Source organism: Oryctolagus cuniculus, chromosome 3, assembly GCF_964237555.1.
Source record: "Oryctolagus cuniculus chromosome 3, mOryCun1.1, whole genome shotgun sequence".
Lineage (NCBI taxonomy): Eukaryota > Metazoa > Chordata > Mammalia > Lagomorpha > Leporidae > Oryctolagus > Oryctolagus cuniculus.
In genome coordinates, this window is record NC_091434.1 from 38,985,635 (window position 1) to 39,008,259 (window position 22,625).

Here is a 22,625-nt window from a genome sequence, read left to right on the forward strand (position 1 = left end):
GGCAATATGTTTTGATTCTTGATTTGAGTGACCATCATCTCAGTGTATCATTTATTTAATTTGTAATGATTTTGTTTCTTGTTCTGGAATATTTCCTACCATGGAAGCCAAATTTTAATTGTATATCGATCCAGCTTTATTTTAAGTATTATTTACTGTTATTTTGTTGATAATATAGAACAACTATGTAAAATCACTCTAATCAGTGAAATCAAGCTTACAACACAAAATGATACTGCTAGTAAATTTGGTCTGAAAAATGATCAGAGGAAGGATTTTTTAGTTTACATAGTCAAGATCAATAAGCCTAGATTATGAATTTCCTATTACTCAGCCTTCTCATAAGAAAAAAATGGAACTGTTGAATCTGTTACCTAAGCCAGATGCACACATTATCTTTCCATTAACACAATAGTATAACATAGTTTTATCAGCACTGGAATCATGAATGCTTTAAAATGAAAATGAAAGGAACACACAGGAAAGTAGCTTCTTATCTTCCCAGATACAGCCTCCAAGAGTGCCTCTGCTGTGTACTGGAGTGAGTTTGAAGAAGTTCAGGTAATCATCTCCTAACCAGCAGCTTAACTTAAAAGTGCATCTTCATTTTTGTCCTATCACTAAAAGCTTGCTTATTGACCTCTTTCCTTCCTATCTCCTAAATTTGGATTTGTTCCCAGTTATGCTTGCACGTGTTGCTATATATGTATAGCAACAATTGCGGGATTCTTTTGTTTCTTCTTCTCTTGCTGTGTATTACTGAATGTTTTGTAACTTTAGGATGGGAAATGTACACATACACATATCATTCTTAGGAGTTTTCAGAATTATGTGTTTGAATAATGAATGTGTGTGTATCTTACCCATTGTTTTGTGCTGTCTTAACATTTAAGCTTTGCTTATTAAAATTTGCTTGTTTTATGCTTTCTTTTTAGATTGTAAGCTCTTAATGGGCAGTGGTCATATATCCTATATTTGTTAATTCCCTAGAATCTGGTAATTTATCATGTACATAATGGATATGTAATAAATGTTGGTTAAACAGTGAAATATTAAAAATATACTAAAATGCTGTCATTTCATTAGTAACCGCCCTTTAAGTACTTTGAAAGCTATAACATTAAAAAAGTTATTCTCATTACTCTTTATTGTCATACTTAATAATTATTAATGTTTAGGACCATGGGGTCATGGCTAGAAATGGAAAAATTACAATTTGAGGGATCCAAGCTCAAGACTCTGCATTTATTATAATCAACTAGTTGCTACATTAGGTCTAAATTCCCATCCAAACCTTACCTAAAGAATGTTTAGAATCTCAAAACAGTTCTGGATTTCACTAATAGGAGACCCTTTTTGTCTTGATTTTGTTGTGTTCTGAAACGTAATCAAATGTATTATTTAGGGGCAAGCATTTGGTGTGGTGGTTATGATGCCACTTGGAATGCCCACATCCTAAATGGGAGGACCTAGATTCCAGTCCCAGCTCTGCTCTTAAGTCTAACTTCAGAGTAATGTGCACCTCTGGAAATAATAGGTGATGGCTCAAGTACTTGCGTCTCTGCCACCCATGTGAGTAACAATGTTACTTAGTTGAAGTGAGTCATTTATTATATTGAAAATTTGAAGACATGGTGGCATGATACAAATGCTTAGTATAAAAGATTTTAACAGATAACATTGGCAGATTTTTAGCAGTTGTATTTGGTAGTAGCATATGATTAAAATTTGCCAACAACCATCTGCTCTCTCTTTTAAAAGTAATAGTTATAATAACTTTTGAAACATATGTTGTTATTATGATTAATTAAAATATCGTGCCCTATATGCTAGTATACATTTTCCTACTGAGGAAGGGAGGTTAAGGTCTTTGTAACAGAAACTCATTTTAATTGCATCATGGCCGTGAAATTTAAAGGTGGTAATCTAGAGAATCTTTCACCAAATAGTCAGTTTGAATCCTAAATATTTTTATAAATATTTTCTTTATTCATTTGAAAGTCAGAGCTAGAGAGAGCTTCTATCTGCTGGTTCACTCCCCAACTGGCTGCAACGGCCAGGGCTTGGCCAAGCCCAAGCCAGGGCCCAGGAGCTTCTAGTGGGTCTCTCTTGTTGGTACTGAAACCCAAGCACTTGGGTCATCCTCTGCTGCTTTTCCAGGTATATTAGGGAGTGGGATCAGAAGTGGAGCAGCCAGGACTCTAACTGGCACCCATATGAAATGCCAGCACTGTAGATAGCAGCTTAACATGCTAACCTACAATTCTGGTCCCCAGCTAGAATATTTCTATCAGTATTTAAGAAAAATGCCAGGAATTTACTATTTTCAGAAGTTTATTGTTCATTATTTGCACTGCGTGGAATATACTATTTGTATTGAAACAGATCTTAACTCTTTTTTTTTTTTTTTGTAACAAATATATTAGAATGGAAATATCAACTTGATGTTGGAGGCTTTAATGTATTCCTCCACCACTGAATTCTGTGGAATTATTAATTTACTAATTCATACTTAAGTATAAGGGAAGAGTTGGGGGGCTGGTGTTGTGGCATACTGGATAAAGCTGCCATCCTTGATACCAGCATCTCATATGGGCTCTGGTTTGAGTCCCAGCTGCTTCAGTTCCCATCCAGCTCCCTGCTAATGGCCTGGGAAAAGCAGCAGAGGGTGGCCCAAGTATTCGGGCCCCTGCATCAATGTGGGAGATCTGAAGAAGCCCCTGGCTCCTGGCTTCCACCTGGCCCAGCCCTGGCTGTTGTGGCCATTTGGGGAACTGAACTAGCAGATGAAAAATCTTTCTATCTCTCCCTCCCTCTCTCTGTTAACTCTGACTATTTTATTCAAATATTTTTTAAAAAGGAAGAGAAATGGAATTTTTTTTAAAGATTTTTAAACTATGCTTTGATAATGATCACATAAAGGGCTTAGTATACAATAGAATATGTGTACATGTATATATATATATATATTTTTTTATTTGAGAGGTGGAGCTGCCATCTACTGATTCACTTTTCAAAGCTTGCAACAGCTGTGTGCTAGGGGCCAAAGCTGGGAGCTAAGAACTCAATCCAGGTTTCCCACATGGGTGGCACGAACCCAGTTACTTGAGCCAACACTCAAGTAATTGCATTAATAGGAAGCTGGAGTCAGGAGCTGGAGCTACGGATCTAACTCAGGCACTGTGATATGGGGTGCATGTGTCTTAACCACTAGGCCAAATACACATTCCTGAGTGTAAATTTTTTAAGATTTAGATTTGTTCTTCAAGGGCTAAACTTAACTCACCTAAATATTAATAACTGTACAATCTGCATAAATTTGCTGAGTTTTAATTTTGTGATTGTGAAAGTAGTGACTTTCAGAGTGTTAGAGTATTAGAGACTTGTATAACTATACTGAGTACTGTATGTGTTATTTTATGCATGTGAAATTACTGAACTATTCATTTTTTAAAGTTAGTGTTAAATTTTAATTTTAAAATGATGTATAGTTTCTTGTATTTTATATGCATTTTAAAGTCATAGCCAGTTTTGTGCAGACTGTTGCTCTAGCAAAACCATTCTAAATTTTCAGTACGTGTTCAGGGAGAAATGGAAACATTTATGTTAACTGCTCATTTTCTTCAGATTTCTAGATCAAGAAGCTCCTCATAGGTTGTATTCTGTGATGTGATAAGTGACAAATTAGCTAATTAAACATTGGAAAAGCTATATCTATATACTTTTCCTTCCCTTCAAAATCTTTCAAATTAGTATAACTAATGAAATATAAGTCAATTTTAAAACATATAGTCTGCTTGATGTATTTGAATGTATTTAAAATATTAGCCAGAATTTTGCATGCCCAACTATGTACAGCAAAATCCTTTCCTCTGCTTAGTGGTATATGATTTGTTTAAATCATCATCTTACTTGAGGTTGAAAGTTTATTTCCAATAAGACCATTTGAAATTAATTTTATTCCAATGAAAATTTTTAGAAATGATGGAGCAGTAACAGTTGGTAAGAACAGAAAGGAAAACTCACCAAATGTAAATATAGTACCTTGGATGAAAAAAAAAAGCTCAGTTAAATGATTAATTTAGTGGAAGGGTGTATCGAAATTTATGTAATATTATATATGTAAAAGATGCTTCTTAGAGTTAATGGATTGGTGAATTTAATATGTGATCCTTTTCTATACATAGGTATTAAAGGTTTTGGTTGAATTAACTCAATTTGGAGTTAATTATAAAATATGCAGATGAATGTGCCTTTTTAAAAAATACAGTTACACCACAAAAGGGAAATAACTAATATGCTTTATTTTCCTTTTAGCTCCTGGAGCCTGTCTGCCACCAACTGTTTGAGCTGTATCGCAGCTCCGAAGTTCGACTTAAGAGGTTCACACTGCAGTTTTTGCCAGAATTGATGTGGGTTTATTTACGGCTTACAGTTAGCCGAGACAGACAGAGTAATGGTTGCATTGAAGCACTTCTTTTAGGAATTTACAATTTGGTAAGTTGAAAGTGATGGTTTGAGAAATTTTAAGTATTTCTTTAAGATTCTGTGAAATCATGCTTTAAAAATATTTAGTGAAAAAGCCCGCTCCGCGGCTCAATAGGCTAATCCTCCGCCTTGCGCTGCCGGCACACCAGGTTCTAGTCCCGGTCGGGGCACCGGATCCTGTCCCGGTTGCCCCTCTTCCAGGCCAGCTCTCTGCTGTGGCCAGGGAGTGCAGTGGAGGATGGCCCAAGTGCTTGGGCCCTGCACCCCATGGGAGACCAGGATAAGTACCTGGCTCCTGCCATCGGATCAGCGTGGTGCGCCGACCGCAGTGCGCCGGCCGCGGCGGCCATTGGAGGGTGAACCAACGGCAAAGGAAGACCTTTCTCTCTGTCTCTCTCTCTCTCTCACTGTCCACTCTGCCTGTTAAAAAAAATAAATAAATAAATAAATAAATATTTAGTGAAAAAATGTTTACTGAGTACTTTTTTTGAATTAAGTTCAGTACAGAGGTAATCTTTTTATAATTTTAACATTACTAATATTTTATGACTTATTTTTGCACATTTTATTTGACTAATATTTAGAAATTCTGAGTAAGGTATTGAATTGAACAATGAATATATAAAGAATCAGATTTGGTACTTGCTTTTAGGAAGCTCCCACTCTACTAGAGAATACATGTTTACAGGTAATAAGGATTGTAAAAGTTCTATGGTAACAGGACTTCAGAGAGAAACTCAGATGTTAGCTGAAGCTACAGCAAGCTTTATTGAGGAAATACTGTCTAAGCTGAGCCTTGTGAAGAGGCTGAATAGGTGAGATTTGAGGAAGTAATCAAATGAATGTAAGCAAAGAAGCAGAAAAAGTCAGAAATTAGAAAACAGTTCTTTTTGAAGCACAGAATATGTATACAAGCTGGGAAGGATGATTTCTTGTCAGTTTTAGAAAGTCTTTTTAAAGTGAAGAGTAGGTTTTCTTTAATAGGCACTGGGAAAGCAATAACAGGGTTTTGAACAGAGGTTTTGAAGATGAATCTGGTGGTAGAATTCAAAGAGACCTTGAAATTATAACTTCTATTACCATATCATATATTTTGAGGGGAAAAAGGCATGGGATTTCTGTTTCTCTAATGGGAGGGTATCAGTTAAGGGGGAAAATGTCCAGTATATCACTATAGCATATTATGATTTGAAAATTGTGAGTAATAACAGAATGGAAATGGAGGGAGAAAAGAAAACTACTAATACTTCTGAGATGCTAGATCCCTACAGAGAATTTGAAGCCTGAGATTTGATTACCTCTGCAAAGGGATGTGAGTAAACTAGAAAGAGAAGAAAGGTTGATGAGGACTGTTGGAAGCAAGGTGAAAAGACGGGAGAGAGTTTGGGAACATCTACATAGGCCCTTTTTCTCTTGTTGTTGTTGTTGTGTTAAGATTTATTTTATTATTATTAATTTTTTTTTTTTTTTTTACTTATTTGACAGGTAGAGTTAGAGAGAGAGCGAGCAAGGTCTTCCTTCCATTGGTTCACCCCCCAAGTGGCCGCTACGGCCAGCACGCTGCGCTGATCCAAAGTCAGGAGCCAGGTGCTTCCTCCTGGTCTCCCATGCGGGTGCAGGGGCCAAGCACTTGGGCCATCCTCCACTGCCCTCCCGCATCACAGCAGAGAGCTGGACTGGAAGAGGAGCAGCCGGGACTAGAACCCGGCGCCCATATGGGATGCCGGCGCAGCAAGTGGAGGATTAGCCAAGTGAGCCACGGTGCCAGCCCTAAGATTTATTTATGTATTTGAAAGAGTTAAAGAGAAGTAGAGACAGAGAAACCCTCTTTCCACTGGTTCACTCCCCAAATGGCACCACAGCCAGGACTGGGCCAAGCCAAAACCAGGAACTTCAGCTCATCTCCCACGTGTGTAGCAGGGGCCAAAACACTTGGGCCATCCTTCACTGCTTTTCCCAGGCCGTTAACAGGGAGAGCCAGAACACAAACCAGTGCCCATATGGAATGCCAGCATTGCAGGCAGTGGTCTTAACCACTATACCGCAGCTCAACCCCTATATAGGACCTTTTGGAACAGAATAGCACAGCATCATATTTCAAATCTTGTGTGCCTCTTACTGGAACTGAACAGTTATCTAAATTCATTAGTAAAGAATCAGAAATTTTATAAGTGTGTCAGAGTTGTTGATAGGGGGATGTTTGAGAAGCTACCAGCATGAAACTTTTGCTTCTACTTTAGGATATGAAGCTTGCTTGCATAACATGCCAGCTTCAAGTACCTTCATTGTAAAAAGTTGATATAGCGCCGGCACCGCGGCTCACTAGGCTAATCATCCACCAGTGGCGGCGGTACTCCGGGTTCTAGTCCTGGTTGGAGCGCCGGTTCTGTCCCGGTTGCTCTTCTTCCAGTCCAGCTCTCTGCTGTGATGCGGGAGGGCAGTGGAGGATGACCCAGGTCCCTGGGCCCTGCACCTACATGGGAGACCAGGAGGAAGCTCCTGGCTCCTGGCTTCGGATCGGCGCAGCTCCGGCCGTAGCGTCCATTTCAGGGGTGAACCAACAGAAGGAAGACCTTTCTCTCTGTCTCTCTCTCTCACTAACTCTGCCTGTCAAAAAAAAAAAAAAAAGTTGATATGATATAGCAATTTTTAAATTTATTAATAATTATTCGATAATATATATTTTCTACTACATTGTTATATTCTTTTTTTAAGGAATTTTAAGGAAATTCCTTTTAAGGAATTTGTAAGTACTATTATTCTATTGTTCTCTCATGATGACCAATTTAGGACATTGGTATTGAAATTCTCGCCTTTTTTTTTTTTTTTTTTTTTTTTTTTCGACAGAGTGGGTAGTTAGAGAGACAGAGAGAAAGGTCCTCCTTTTGCCGTTGGTTCACCCTCCAATGGCCGCTGCGGCTGGCGCGCTGCTGCCTGTGCACCGTGCTGATCTGAAGGCAGGAGCCAGGTGCTTCTCCTGGTCTCCCATGGGGTGCAGGGCCCAAGCACTTGGGCCATCCTCCACTGCACTCCCTGGCCACAGCAGAGAGCTGGCCTGGAAGAGGGGCAACCGGGACAGAATCCGGCGCCCTGACCGGGACTAGAACCTGGGGTGCCGGCGCCGCAAGGCGGAGGATTAGCCTAGTGAGCCGGGGCGCCGGCCGAAATTCCCGCCTTTTGAAATCTTGTGTTGCATGCATTCAGTAACAAATACTCCACATAAAGAAGTTGAGGATTTTTGTTTTAAAGATTCATTTATTTGGGGCCGGAGCTGTGGCACAGCAGGTTAACGCCCTGGTCTGAAGCGCCGGTATCCCATATTGGCGCCTGTTCGAGACCTGGCTGCTTCACTTCCAATTCAACTCTCTGCTTTGGTTGAGAAAGCAGTAGAAGATGGCCCAAGTCGATGGTCCCCTGCGCCCATGTGGGAGACCTAGAGGAAGATCCTGGTTCCTGGCTTCGGATTGGCTCAGCTCCTGTCCTTGCGGCCATTTGGGGAGTGAACCAGCGGATGGAAAACCTTTCTCTCTCTCTCCCTGTAACTCTGCCTCTCAAATAAATAAGTAAAATCTTAAAAAAAAAAAAAAAGAAATATAAACTACTTATTTACTAGAAAGAGACACCAAGATCTGCTACCCACTGGTTTACTCCCCACATGGCCACACAGCCAGGAACTCCATCCGGGTCTGTCACATGGGTGACAGTGGCCCAGGTACTTTGGCCGTCTTCTACTACCATCCCAAGCGCATTAGCAGGAAACTGGTTTGGAAGTAGAGTAGCCAGGACTCAAACCAGTACTCAAAGACAGGATGCCAGCATTGCAAGCAGAGACTTAATCCAGTATGCCACAGTGTGGGCCCCCTGAATATGAATTTATTTTTAATCAGTTGAGCTAACATTAATTATGTTTATATATAATGTAGTTCATTAATTTATTGCTAAATGATTGTGAGAGATTTCTTTTATTCATGAATCATTCTTAAATGTTCTTACCATAAAAGAAAAAGATAACTCTGAGATATTAGATACATTAATTAGCTTGATATTGTTAATCATTTCACAGTGTATAGATATAAGAAAATGTAAGATTATATGTCAATTATATGTGTAAATATAATTTTTATCAATAACTGAAAATTGTAAAAAAATTATTGTGTGTAAGAATAATTTGTTTTTCTTCTTTAATAAGTGTGGCTCTTTTGGCTGAGCTATTTAATTTAAAAAAAAAGATTTATTTTCTTTTAAAGATTTATTTATGTGAAAGGCAGAGTTACAGAGAGGTCGGGCAGAGGGAGAGAGGTAGGTCTTCATCCACTGGTTCACTCCCTAAATGGCCACAACAGCCAGAACTGGACCTGTCCAAAGCTAGGACCCAAGAGCTTCTTCCAGGTCTCCTACATGGGTGCAGGGGCCCAAGGTCTTGGGCCATCTTCTACTGCTTTCCTAGGCCATAGCAGAGAACTGGATCAGAAGTGGAGCAGTCAGGACTTTAATGGGTGCCCTTATAGGATGCCAGCACTGTGTTCTACACCAGAGTGCCAGACCCTATTTGTTTAGTTGAAAAGCAGAATTACAGAAAGAAGGAGAGGCAGAGAGATCTTCATCTGCTGGTTCACTTCCCAAATGGCTGCAACAGGCTGAAAAGCTTCTGCTAAAGCCAGGAGCTTCATCTGTGACTCCCATATGGGTGGTAGGGGCCCAGGTATTTGGACCATTTTCCACTGCTTTCTTAGATGCAATAGCAGGGAGCTGGATTGGAAGTGGAGCTGCTAGGATTCAAACTAGTGCTCATATGGTATGCCTGTGTCATAGGCAGCGGTTTAATAAGCTGCTCCACAATGCCAGCCCTGAGACTTTTTATTTTAACATCAGCAATTTGCTCAGAGATGTTTCAACTAAAAGATTAATCACTTATAATCTCCCTGTACTCCTGTAAACATTGATTTGTGCACCTGCTTCATGTCTTTGCTCTCTTGTTGTGTTTGATTTAGTGTAGTGTTATGCTCAGTATCTGCCTATATTTGATAACTGTACTGCTAAGTTGTGTAAGCTGTTAAATTAGAAAAGGTATTTAGGATAGTAATATTGTTTGTATATTACTATTTCTAAAACTCTTCCTTAATTACCATGTTATATTCTGTATATTAAGACTGAAATTATTTCTTATAGACCTGTGATTATTTGTGGTTTTTTTGACTCTAGGAAATTGCTGATAAAGATGGAAACAATAAAGTTTTATCTTTCACTATCCCTTCCTTATCCAAGCCTTCAATATACCATGAAGTAAGTAACATTGGAAAGGTGAAATTGTTTAAAATGATGAGATAAAAAGTCAGTTTCTTATCCATGATAAATATTCTTCACATGTTGACTGATTTACTTCTTAAATGTATATATTATTACTTATATAAGACTGAGCTGTGTCAAGAAGGGCAGGAAGAAATTAATGGAAAATTATCCTCTACTTCTTTTTTATTCTATAAGTGTCTATTTTTTTAAATTCTTCATGTTATTTAGAAATTACCTATTACATTGGTTTTTTAAAATCTTTAGGATAAAATGATTACTTACAGTTCTTCTAACTTCAGAAACATATCTTCAATATTGTTTGTATTTTATACAATTACAAGTAGTTATAATCTGTGTTCTGGAATACAGACAAGTTAAGTGATATACTTAATATATCTATTGATATATTTTTATTTAATCTTTAATCTTTTCAGCAACTTTTGTTAATCTTTTCTAGATATAGATTCATTCCATAATCTTTCAAAAATAAAGCAATGTATTTTTAACTTTCTGTATTTTATATATATAATTTTCAAAATGAGGCATAGAGTATATATATAAATGAGAAATGGAAAAGATTTTGAAAGATAAGAATAAATTATTTGAAACTACCTTTTATTTTCACAGAATTAATTATCATTACTTGCTGTAGATGTTTACTTTATGTTAGAGACACTGTCTCAAACTATACTTTATTTTGTAGCCCTCAACAATTGGATCCATGGCTTTGACAGAAGGGGCATTGTGTCAGCATGATCTCATCAGAGTTGTTTATAGCGATCTGCATCCTCAGAGAGAAACATTCACTGCACAAAATCGGTAATGGTCAGAACTGTAGACAGTAACAGCTGTTAGTTTATGCTTGATAGTTAACTGTAAGTATTACTTATTAGTAACTATAAGTAATTTCTTAATTATTAGTTACTCAATGAGCTTTTGAGAGAGAGAAAGAGAAGTCTTCTAACTACTACTTCACTACCCCTCATGCCCAAAGTCAGAAGCCCTATCCAGGTATCCCATGTGTGTGGCAGGGACCCAAACAAAGCAGCTCTAACGTGGGATGAGATTATCTACACATCCATCCCTTAATTACCTTTCAAAAACATTTTCCTATATCAAACCATATCAACCCAACTAGAATCTTTGAGGACAGAATCAAAAGTTCATTAAGTAACCCATGTGCCACTTTTTAGAGACTGTAAAATTGGGAAAGTATTTAGTTACCCATTTAGTAATTTACTGAGCAATTAAAATGTGTTAGACTCTGTACTGGATACTAGTGTTAGAGATTAATAAATTAGGGTCTCTCTCTGAAAGTTGCTTTTCAGGGACTGTTATTGTGGCATAGCAGATTAAGCCACTGCTCATAATGCCTGCATTTTATAAGAGCACTGGTTCAAGTCCAAGCTGCTTTATTTCCTATTTAGCTCCTAGCTAATGCTCCTGGGAAGGCAGTGGAAGATGACCTCAGTGCCTGGACCCCTGCTGCCCATGTGGGAGACCCAGATAGATTTATAGATTTCTAGGCTTCCGGCTTCCAGGCCAGGCCCAGACCTGACCTTTGTGGCCCCAGGGAGTGTGAACCAGTAGATGGAAGATTGATTGATCTCTCTAAGTCTACCTTTCAAATAAATAAGTAAACCTAAAAAAAAAATTTTTGCTTTTTACCAAGTGAGTGAAACACAAGTAAAGGCAGAAAGTTACAATTCAGTGGGAGAAATGCTAGACTAGGCTTAAAGTGAAAAGGGACCAATTTCCTTTAGCTGGGAAAATCAGTGGTCATATGACTAAGGTAAAAGTTTGACTCAAGACTTGAAACCTTAGCTGGGGTTTCAAGTAAGAAGAGTAGCATTCATAAGAACAAGGAGTTGTGAAATGTTACAGCATATTCATGGAATGGTTAAGAAAATTGATGTAGTATGATACATGATGTAGTATGATACCATGATTCATTGGAGAGAAGTAAGGCTCTCTAGAGAAGTAAGTTGAGGATAGATTTTAAAGAACCTCCATGACATAGAAAGTTAAGCCTCTGCCTGCAGTGTCAGCATCTCACATGGGCACCAGTTTGAGTCCTGGCTGCTCCATTTCCAATCCAACTCCTGGCTAATGCACCTGGGAAAGCAGAGTAAGATGGCCCTGAACCCATGTGGGAGACTTGGAAGAAGCTCCTGGCTTCAGCTTGGCCCAACCCTAGCCATTGTGGCCATCTGGGGAATGAACCATTGGATGGAAGATCTTGTCCATCCGTGTTCTCTCTCTCTCTCTATATATATATATAAAATCTGCCTAATAAATAAGTAAACCTTTAAAAAATAAATAAAGAACCTTGTTATAAGTTTGGATTTTATCATGTAGTCAATAAAAAAGTAGAGGACTCATGGAGAAGTCATCAGTTCAAGCGTGATTTTTTTTTAAATTTTCTGTTGGTTACTTTATTTTTTTTTAATTTTTATATATATTTTTAAATATTTTATTGAGAGGCAGAACCACAGAGGGAGGGAGAGACAGAGAAAGGTCTTCCACCCACTGGTTCACTCCCACTATGGCCACAGTTGAGCTGATCTGAAGCCAGGACCCAGGAGCCTCCTCCAGGTCTCCCACATGGATACAGGGGCCCAAGCACTTGAGCCATCTTCTACTGCTTTTCCAGGCCATCGCAGAGAACTAGATAGGAAGTGGAGCAGCGAGGACACAAACTGGCACTCATGGGATGCTGGCACTACACGAGGCAGTTTTACTGGCTATAACACAGTGCTGGCCCCTTAAGTCTGATTTTTTAAAGAAGAAAATATAGATGATAGCATGGGATATATCTTTTATAAGAAGAGAAATAGGGAAATCATTGAGGGGGATGATGAAGTAATCTGAGGAATCAAAAAGTACAGTATTAAGGCCTTGTTATAACCAGTGGATGTATGATTTACTACAGTCTCTAGTAGAAATAATTGTGTGTACTTGTGGGGAGCAACTGAGACTAGACTAAGTTACTGGAACTAAGACTAACACTATGCATCTGATCTGCCACAATATGGCGCTGAGAGACAGCAAACAACTTCTACACAGCTGCCTCGCCAATTTGACTGATAAGCTGCAGGAGCTGATCCTGCTCCTGATTGGAGGAGAGCAGCGTGCTTGGGCAGCAGAGCATGGATTGGTGGAAGAGGACTATAAAGGAAGAGAGAGACAATATGCACCGGAAACATCTGAGGAACATCTGAGCAGCCCCTGAGAGAGCCGGCCAGCGGTGTGCCGCTCCTCCGCAGAAGGGGGAAAGCGGCGGGGGTGCCGCCCCTCCGCGGAGGCCGGGGAGGGGAGGGCAGCAGCTAACCCGGGACGGCATCATTCCTCCGCGAGTGAGGGACCGGCAGCAAACCCGGGAAGGGCCGGGCAAAGAGAACAGCGCAGGGTCTAGTGTCATTCCTCCGCGAATGGGGGAGCGACATGTACTTCAAAAGATACAGTCAGGAAAGTGAAGAGGCAACCGACAGAATGGGAAAAAATATTTGCAAACTGTGCAACAGATAAAGAGTTGATAACCAGAATCTACAAAGAAATCAAGAAACTCCACAACATCAAAACAAACAACCCACTTAAGAGATGGGCCAGGGACCTCAATAGACATTTTGCAAAAGAGGAAATCCAAATGGCCAACAGACACATGAAAAAATGTTCAAGATCACTAGCAATCAGGGAAATGCAAATCAAAACCACAATGAGGTTTCACCTCACCACAGTTAGAATGGCTCACATTCAGAAATCTACCAACAATAGATGCTGGAGAGGATGTGGGGAAAAAGGGACACTAACCCACTGTTGGTGGGAATGCAAACTGGTTAAGCCACTATGGAAGTCAGTCTGGAGATTCCTCAGAAACCTGAATATAACCCTACCATTCAACCCAGCCATCCCACTCCTTGGAATTTACCCAAAGGAAATTAAATTGGCAAACAAACAAGCTGTCTGCACATTAATGTTTATTGCAGCTCAATTCACAATAGCTAAGACCTGGAACCAACCCAAATGCCCATCAACAGTAGACTGGATAAAGAAATTATGGGACATGTATTCTATAGAATGCTATACATCAGTAAAAAACAATGAAATCCGGTCATTTGCAACAAGATGGTGGAATCTGGAAAACATTATGCTGAGTGAATTAAGCCAGTCCCAAAGGGACAAATATCATATGTTCTCCCTGATCGGTGACAACTAACTGAGCACCAAAGGGGAAACCTGTTGAAGTGAAATGAGAAACAGTGACTTGATCAGCTCTTGTCCTGACGGTTGATGTACAATGTAATACTTTATCCATTTTAGGTTTTTTTTGTTCTAGTACTATTGGTTGAACTCTGTAATTAACACACAGTTATTCTTAGGTGTTTAAATGTTAACTGAAAAGTGATCCCTGTTAAATATAAGAGTGGGAATAAGAGAGGGAGGAGATGTACAATTTGGGACATGCTCAATTGGACTTGCCCCATGGTGGAGTTAGAAACGTGCCAGGGAATTCCAATACAATCCCATCAAGGTGGCGTGTACCAATGCCATCTCACTAGTCCAAGTGATCAATTTCAATTCACAATTGATCACACTGATAGGTCTAAGAGTCAAAGGGATCGCACAAACAAGACTGGTGTCTGCTAATACTAACTGATAGAATCAAAAAGGGAGAGAACTATCCGACATGGGAAGTGGGATACACAGCAGACTCATAGAATGGCAGATGTCCTAAATAGCACTCTGGCCTCAGAATCAGCCCTTAAGGCAGTAAGATATGGCTGAAGAGCCCATGAGAGTATTTTAGGCATGGAAAGCCAAGACACTCTGGGGGAAAAAAAAAAAGAAGACCTAAATGAAAGATCTCTGCGAGTGAGATCCCAGTGGAAAGAATGGGGCCATCAAAGAAGGAGGTACCTTTCTCTGAAGGGAGGAGAGAACTTCCACTTTGACTATGACCCTGTCGGAATAAGATCGAAGTTGGCGAACCCAAAAGGCTTCCATAGCCTTGGCAATTCATGACTAGAGCCTAGGGAGATTACTGACACCATAAACAAGAGTGTCCAATTGTTAAGTCAACAACAGGAGTCACTGTGCACTTACTCCTCATGTGGGATCTGTCCTTAATGTGTTGTCCAAAGTGAAGTAATGCTATAACTAGTACTAAAACAGTATTTTACACTTTGTGTTTCTGTGTGGGTGCAAACTGATGAAATCTTTACTTAATATATACTGAATTGATCTTTTGTATATAAAGATAATTGAAAATGAATCTTGATGTGAACGGAATGGGAGAGGGAGCGGGAGATGGGAGGGGTGCGAGTGGGAGGGAAATTATGGGGGTGGAAAGCCAATGTAATCCGTAAACTGTACTTTGGAAATTTATATTTACTAAATAATAATAAAAAAGAAATAATTGTGTGTAATCCTTTTCCATTGTTTTCTAGGTTTGAAGTCCTGAGTTTTCTCATGTTGTGTTATAATTCTGCTATTGTGTATATGCCTGCCTCATCTTACCAATCGCTTTGTCGGATGGGTTCCAGGTAAGAGAGTAATTATTATTAACCTTCATAGTCATTCATGTATTTGACAAATATTTGTTGAACACATTCTGTGTTCCAGGCATTGTTTTAACTTCTGGTGATACAGCAGCAAACAAAACTTACAGAGCTACATTCCAGTAGGAATCTCCCAGTTCTTATTTCAGCATTAAAGAACTTCTTTCATTCCTTCGTCCGTCCGTTCCTTCCTTCCTTCTGGATTTATTCATTCATTCGAAAGGCAGAGATACAGAGAGAAGGAGAGAGAAAAAAAAAAAAAGAACACACAAAAAAACAGAAATCTTTTATTTGCTGATCACTCCCCAAATGGCCACAGTGGCCACGGCTGGGTCTGGTCAAAGCCAGGAGCTTCTTCTGGGTCTCCCACTTGAGCACATGAGCTTGGGCCATCCTCCACTGCTTTCCCAGGTGTATTATCAGGAAGCCAGATTGGAAGTGGAGTAGCTGGGACTTGAGCAGGCACCCATATGGGATGCCAACACTGCAGGCAGAGGCTACTTCTACACCACAGCTCCAGCCCTTAAAGAACTATTTTCCTTTTTAGTGTATTAAATGGAGAATATTATTATGTCCCATAAGTTATGGTTATATCTAAGAGCTCACAAAAGACCTATCATCCTTGGGTTCTTTAAAGATAATTAAGTTTGTAAAAGGAAAGAAGAGGGAGGAAGGAAGGGAAGAGAGGAGAGGGGAAGCAAAATCACCCTTGAGAAGTAGTAACATTGAACGGCCCTTGTCTAGACTGTCCCTCCCTTCCTCCTTCCCTCTCTCCCTTTCTCTCTCTCTCTCTCTTTCTTCCTTTCTTTTTCTTTTTTGGACTAAATAGGAGAGGGAGGAGGAAGAGGTGTGGGAGAGCGGGTACAGTGGGAAAAATTACTATGTTACTAATTTTATATTTATGAGGTACATACAAATAAAAGAACTAAAATTAAAAAAATAATTATTTTATAATTGAACTTGTACTTTAAGCCTAGATATCTAAGTTTAGGGTTGTTTAGTGACAATACCTAATCACTTTCTGGATGCCAATTCTTATAAATTACTTAGAGTACTTTAAATGGTCCTTTATAAGAGGAAATTGTTAGGGAATGTAAATGTTTTCCTTTATTTTTTTAAGATTTATTTATTTATTTGAAAGTCAGAGTTACACAGAGAGAGGAGAGGCAGAGAGAGAGAGGTCCTCCATCTGCTGGTCCAATCCCAAGTTGGCCGCAATGGCCAGAGCTGTGCCAAAGCCAGGAGCCAAGAGCTTCTTCCAGGTCCCCCACATTGGTGTAGGGGCCCAAGCACTTGGGCCATCTTCTACTGCTTTCTCAGGCTGTAGCAGGAGCTGGATCGAAAGTGGAGTAGCTGGGACACATGTCAGATGCTGGTACTGCAGGCAGCGGCTTTACCCACTCCGCCACAGCGCCGGCCCCAAATCTGTTCCTTTAAACATTTCATAAGCAACTACTTCGGGGCCAGCGCTGTGGTGCCAGCATCCCATATGGGCGCCGGTTCTAGTCCAGCTGCTCCTCTTCCTATCCAGCTCTCTGCTGTGGCCTTGGAAAGCAGTAGAAGATGGCCCAAGTCCTTGGGCCCCTGCACCTGTGTGGGAGACCTGGAAGAAGCTCCCGGCTCCTGGCTTCGCATCAGCGCAACTCCAGCCAATGCAGCCATCTGGTGAGCGAACCAGAGGATGGAAGAACTCTCTCTCTCTCTGCCTCACCTTCTGTTTCTGTGTAACTCTTCCACGTAAAATAAAAATAAAAAATTAAAAAAAAAAAAGAAAAATAAGTAATTATCTCTGTGCTGGAGGTCAGCCATAACAGCAGTTAGCCACGTGTTCCAGGTGTGTGTGTTGAGCGGCACCAAGAGGGAGGTGTGCTGTGTGTCCTAGAATGTAATCTTTATTAAATCAAAATTTTTAGTAATTTTGAACAGACCTGAGCTGAAATTTTTTTTTTTTTTTTTTTTTTTTTTTTTTTTTTTTTGACAGGCAGAGTGGACAGTGAGAGAGAGAGACAGAGAGAGAAAGGTCTTCCTTTGCCGTTGGTTCACCCTCCAATGGCCGCCGCTGCAGCCGGCGCACCGCGCTGATCCTGGCAGGAGCCAGGAGCCAGGTGCTTTTTCCTGGTCTCCCATGGGGTGCAGGGCCCAAGCACCTGGGCCATCCTCCACTGCACTCCCTGGCCATAGCAGAGAGCTGGCCTGGAAGAGGGGCAACCGGGACAGAATCCGGCGCCCCAACCGGGACTAGAACCCGGTGTGCCGGCGCCGCAAGGTGGAGGATTAGCCTATTGAGCCACGGCGCCGGCTCTGAGCTGAAATTTAAATTTGCATTATATAAAATAAATTTAAGTAATATAAATTGGCTTAGAGACAAGGAATGTTTAGTTACAGAATTTCCTCTATAAGGGAATTGTGACTTCATCCTGATTTTACTTAAGGAAACAAAGCTCACCCCCCAAAAATTTTAACTGCTACATTAGTTTTCTGTTGCTGTGTAACAAATAGCCACAAATTTAGTGGTTTAAAACATGACACATTTATTATTTCACAATTTCTGTGGGTCAAGAATCCATACGTTGGGGCCAGCACTGTGGCATAGAAGGTTAAGCCTCTGCCTGCAGTGCTGTCTGCTCTGCTTCAAATCCAGCTCCCTGCTAATGTGCCTGGGGAAGCTCCCCTCCAGCCATGTAGAAGACAGAAGAAGCTCCTGGCTCCTGGCTTTGGCCTGGCCCAGCCCCAGCTGTTGCGACCATTTGGGGAGTGACTCAGTGGATGGAAGATCTCTGTCTCCCTTCCCCATCTCTGCCTTTCAACTAAGGCATGGCTGAGGTGGGTCCTTTGTGTAAGCTTTTTTTTTCTTAATTATTATTAAAGATTGAGTTATAGAGAAGTGGGGGAGGGGTGTCTTCCATCTGCTATTTCACTCCCTAAATGGCTGCAGTGGTTGGAACTGAGCCAATCTGAAGCCAGGAACCTGGAGCTTCTTCTAGGTCTCCTACGTGGGTGCTGGGGCCCAAGGACTTGGAGCATCTTTCACTGCTTTCCCAGGTACATTAGCAGAGAGCTGGATTGGAATTGGAGCAGCCAGGACTTGAACCATTACCCATATGAGATGCCAGTACTGCAGGCAGTAGCTTTACTCGCTACACCACAGCACCAGTCCCTGCTTAAGCTCTTACAAGGCAGTTAAGATATAGGCCGGAGCTGTAGTCTCATCTGTTTGTGTGGGTTTAGGACTGAGGGCTTCAGTGTCTTATTGGCTGTCTGCTGGAAGCTATCTTCAGCTGCTTACCACATGGCCCTCCCAACATAGGTAGTGTATGTCATGGCTGTGTGCCTCTTCAAAGCCGGAGAAGGAGAGAAACTCTAGCAAGAAGTGTTACCTTACAGAACATAATGATGTACACATGATCATGGAATCCCATCACCTTTGCTGTATTCTATTAGTTACAAGCAGCTCACAGGTCATAACTTCAACCCAAGGGGAAGGAATGATACAGGGCGTGAATATTGTGAAGAAGGAAACCCAGCTCCCCTGGTGCGCCAAGAGTCTGTGTGCAACAGATGCTTTGCTTAAGTTCACTTGTGATTGTTATTGGAAGAAAGTGTGATCCAGTTTATAATAAAATTCATTAATTTTGCTAATTGGAAAGACATCAATTTAGTTGTAACTTTGACTTTATAGATTATCTTAAAATAAGTATATTATTTTTATTGCCTGTAATAACATGATTAATGACAGAAAAAGTTCTTGTCTAACTCAGCTTTTTCAAAAGAATATACTGTTTAAGAACTTACTGCCTCTGTGCAGATAAATTTATTTATAAGTGACTATTTTTTGGTTCATTTAAAGAAATCTGCGAGCTCTTATCGGCAACATTGTGACTTTTAACGGAATTTTTTAAGAAAAAAAGTAATGGCATAGTTTAGTAATCCTCAAACTTCGGTTCACATATTCCCTAAAGAATTTTGAAAAACTTTTTTACCCAATATGCTTTTCACTTGACATTTAAAATTTTTCATTTGGGCCTGGCACTGTGGCGTAGCGGGAAAAACTGCCACCTGCAATGCTGGCATCCCATATGGGTGCTGGTTCAAAGCCCAGGTACTCTACTTCTGACCCAGCTCCCTGCTAATGCTCCTGGGAAAGCAGCAGAGGATGCCCAAATGCTTGGGACCTTACACCCATGTGGGAGACCAGAAGAAGCTCCTGGATCTTGGCTTTGGACCAGCCCGGCTTCAGCGGTTGTGGCCATCTGGGGAGTGAACTAGCAATGGAAGACCTCTCTCTCTGCCTCTGCCACTCTGTAACTCTGCCTTTCAAATAAATAAATCTTTTTAAAAAAATTTCTTCTAGACTCAACATTGCAATTCTAATAAATTGTAACTCTTGATAATTAAACATAACTTTTAGAAGCATCTTTTAGTGAAACAATGTAGGGAGTTATTTATGGTACTTTTGATTTAAAATGACCTCACAGTGTTTTTTTCTCTTTTTTTTTTTTTAAGATTTATTTATCTTATTTGGAAGTTAGAGTTACAGAGAGGCAGAGACAAAGAGGCAGAGAGAGAGAGAGGTCTTCCACCCATTGGTTCACTCCCCAGATTGCCACAATGGCCAGAGCTGAGCCTATCTGAAGCCAGGAACCAGGAGGTTTCTTCCAGGTCTCCCACGTGGGTGCAAGGGCCCAAGCACTTGGGCCATCTTCTACTGCTTTCCCAGGCCATAACAGAGCTAGATCCAAAGTAGAGCACCCAGGACTCGAACAGGTGCCCATATGGGATGCTGGCACTGTAGGTGGTGTCTTTACCTGCTATGCCACAGTGCTGGCCCCCTTCACAGTGTTTTGAAATGTCTCTTTGTTTTGAGATTGATACAATTGGAATGAGTGAAAATCATTTTTGGGTGTGTGAAGGAAAAAAATGATTGTCAAAGAGGTGGTTAGCTATTTTTAAAAGGTTGCTTATATGGATGTAGCATGCTAGAATGGATTCTTTATGAGGGCTCAAATTTTATTTTTTATTTTTCTGTTCATGTTTTGAGCATAGGCCCAAACAATTACTGGTGTGTGTGTGTATGTGTGTGTATATATATATATGGCAGGCACTCAGTAAATATTTGCAAAATGAATAAATAAGTTTACAAGAGCAGAAACTATTTTTATTTAATGCATTAGGAAATCACACTTGCTAAATACATTTTTCCCAGGGTTTGTGTGAGTGGGTTTCCACGGCAACATGAAAAACATTGGAAAGAACTCTGTGGCCGAATAGTATTGGATCCTGAATTTATGGTGCAACTCCTCACAGGCATTTATTATGCCATGTAAGTAATTTGGTAGAATTATGAAATTATATATTTGTCTTGTAATGTTTGGAACTTTTAATGTTTCTCTTTCTTATTTTTTTTTTTTTTTTATTTTTTATTTTTTATTTTTTTTTTTATTTTTTTTTTTTTGACAGGCAGAGTGGACAGTGAGAGAGAGAGACAGAGAGAAAGGTCTTCCTTTTGCCGTTGGTTCACCCTCCAATGGCCGCCGCGGCCGGCGCGCTGCGGCCGGCGCACCGCGCTGATCCGATGGCAGGAGCCAGGAGCCAGGTGCTTTTCCTGGTCTCCCATGGGGTGCAGGGCCCAAGCACCTGGGCCATCCTCCACTGCACTCCCTGGCCACAGCAGAGGGCTGGCCTGGAAGAGGGGCAACCGGGACAGAATCCGGCGCCCCGACCGGGACTAGAACCCGGTGTGCCGGCGCCGCTAGGCGGAGGATTAGCCTAGTGAGCCGCGGCGCCGGCTGTTTCTCTTTCTTATTAAACACAGCACTGAATTTTCTGCTCCATAATGAGCAAGTTATCTTGTTTAATAAGGCTTCTGTTTAGTACTTTAAAAATACCCAAAATATAGCTAGTCATTTAAAACTGGAGTCTTAGAAATTGTCAGGTTTTCTATATGGAAAACTACATGTGTGTATCTCTCCACAGGTTCATAATCCATGTTTTCATGAATGCATCAAATAAATTATTCTGAATATCATCACATGATAAAGATCAATTTATTTGAAGAAACACCTGTGAGCTACTTGAAATATACTATTTGAAATCTTCATTTTGTTCTTAAAACTGAAATTGAGGCAATTTAGAAATAATGTAAACATTGATATGAAAATTTTTCTCACATCCAAAGTAGTAGGACTTAGAACAATTTAAAAATATTTTGAAGGTTAGAGATATTTGCTCAAGATAGTTAATGATTTGCTTTTCTATAGGTATAATGGACAGTGGGACCTTGGTCAGGAAGTTCTTGATGACATCATTTATAGAGCTCAGCTAGAACTGTTTTCTCAACCACTGTTGGTAGGTTTCTGTGTTTATTCTTTTTTAAACTGTTTGTTTGTTTGTTTGTTGTTTTTTTGAGAGGAAAAGAGGGCATACAGAACTCCTTCCTATCTGCTTTTTCACTCACCAAATGCATACATGAATTCAGGCTGGGTCAGTCTGAAACTAGGAGGCAGGAACTCAAGTTAGGTCTCCCACATGAGTGGCAGGAACCCAACTATTTGAGCCATCAGTGCTGCCTCCCAGGGTCCACCTCAACAGGAAGCTACAATTAAAAGCCTCGGAGCAAAGTACTGAACCTGGGCATTCCAGTGTGGGATGTGGGCATCTCTAACCAGCATCTTAACCACCAAACCAAATACCCACCCCAACCAACTGAATTCTAAACCATCAGTTTTTTTTTAATCAAGACATGTAGTACACAAACTGAAAAAAATATTCTCAGTGGGCATAATAAGAAAAATCCAATTAATATTCTATAGTAAACATTTCGTACTCCTCCCTCAAGCTAAGTAAATCTCAAAAGTTAAATCAACAATTAAAAGACAAATGTGAAAATCCAGGAGTAGAGTGAGCAAGGCAATTTTTTTTTTAAAGATTTATTTATTTGAAAGAGTTACAGAGGGAGGTAGAGACAGAGAGAGAGAGGTATCTTCCATTCACTAGTTCACTCCCCAAATGACCTCAAAGGCTGGAGCTGAACCAATCCGAAGCTAGGAGCCGGGAGCTTCTTCTGGATCTCCCATGTGGGTGCAGGGGTCCAAGGACTTGGGCTGTCTTCTGCTGCTTTCCCAGGCACATTAGCAGGACGAGTTGTATAGGAAGTGGAGCAGCCAGGACTTGAACTGGCACCCATATGGGATGCTGATGCTGCAGACCTGGGCTTTAACCTGCTGTGCCACAGCGCAGCCCCCACTGGACATTTTTTATGTTATGGTGATAATATGGTACAAATCTGAACAT

At 40.4% G+C, this 22,625-nt stretch overlaps 1 protein-coding gene across 25 annotated transcripts in view; it reads left to right on the plus strand.

The window, feature by feature from the left end:
- HYCC2 (hyccin PI4KA lipid kinase complex subunit 2) overlaps positions 1-22,625 on the plus strand; it is an 86,127-nt gene that overhangs the window by 49,035 nt on the left and 14,467 nt on the right. For 16 of the 25 annotated variants that reach the window (XM_017343020.3, XM_017343025.3, XM_051848298.2 and 13 more), the window contains 6 exons: positions 4,318-4,497; positions 9,691-9,771; positions 10,481-10,596; positions 15,225-15,320; positions 20,539-20,655; positions 21,593-21,680. In XM_017343020.3, coding sequence (XP_017198509.1) covers positions 4,318-4,497; positions 9,691-9,771; positions 10,481-10,596; positions 15,225-15,320; positions 20,539-20,655; positions 21,593-21,680 — 678 coding nt within the window. Of the gene's footprint in view, positions 1-505; positions 562-4,317; positions 4,498-9,690; positions 9,772-10,480; positions 10,597-15,224; positions 15,321-20,538; positions 20,656-21,592; positions 21,681-22,625 lie in introns of all 25 variants that reach the window. The other 9 variants (XM_070070407.1, XM_070070401.1, XM_070070404.1 and 6 more) reach the window with 1 other exon arrangement.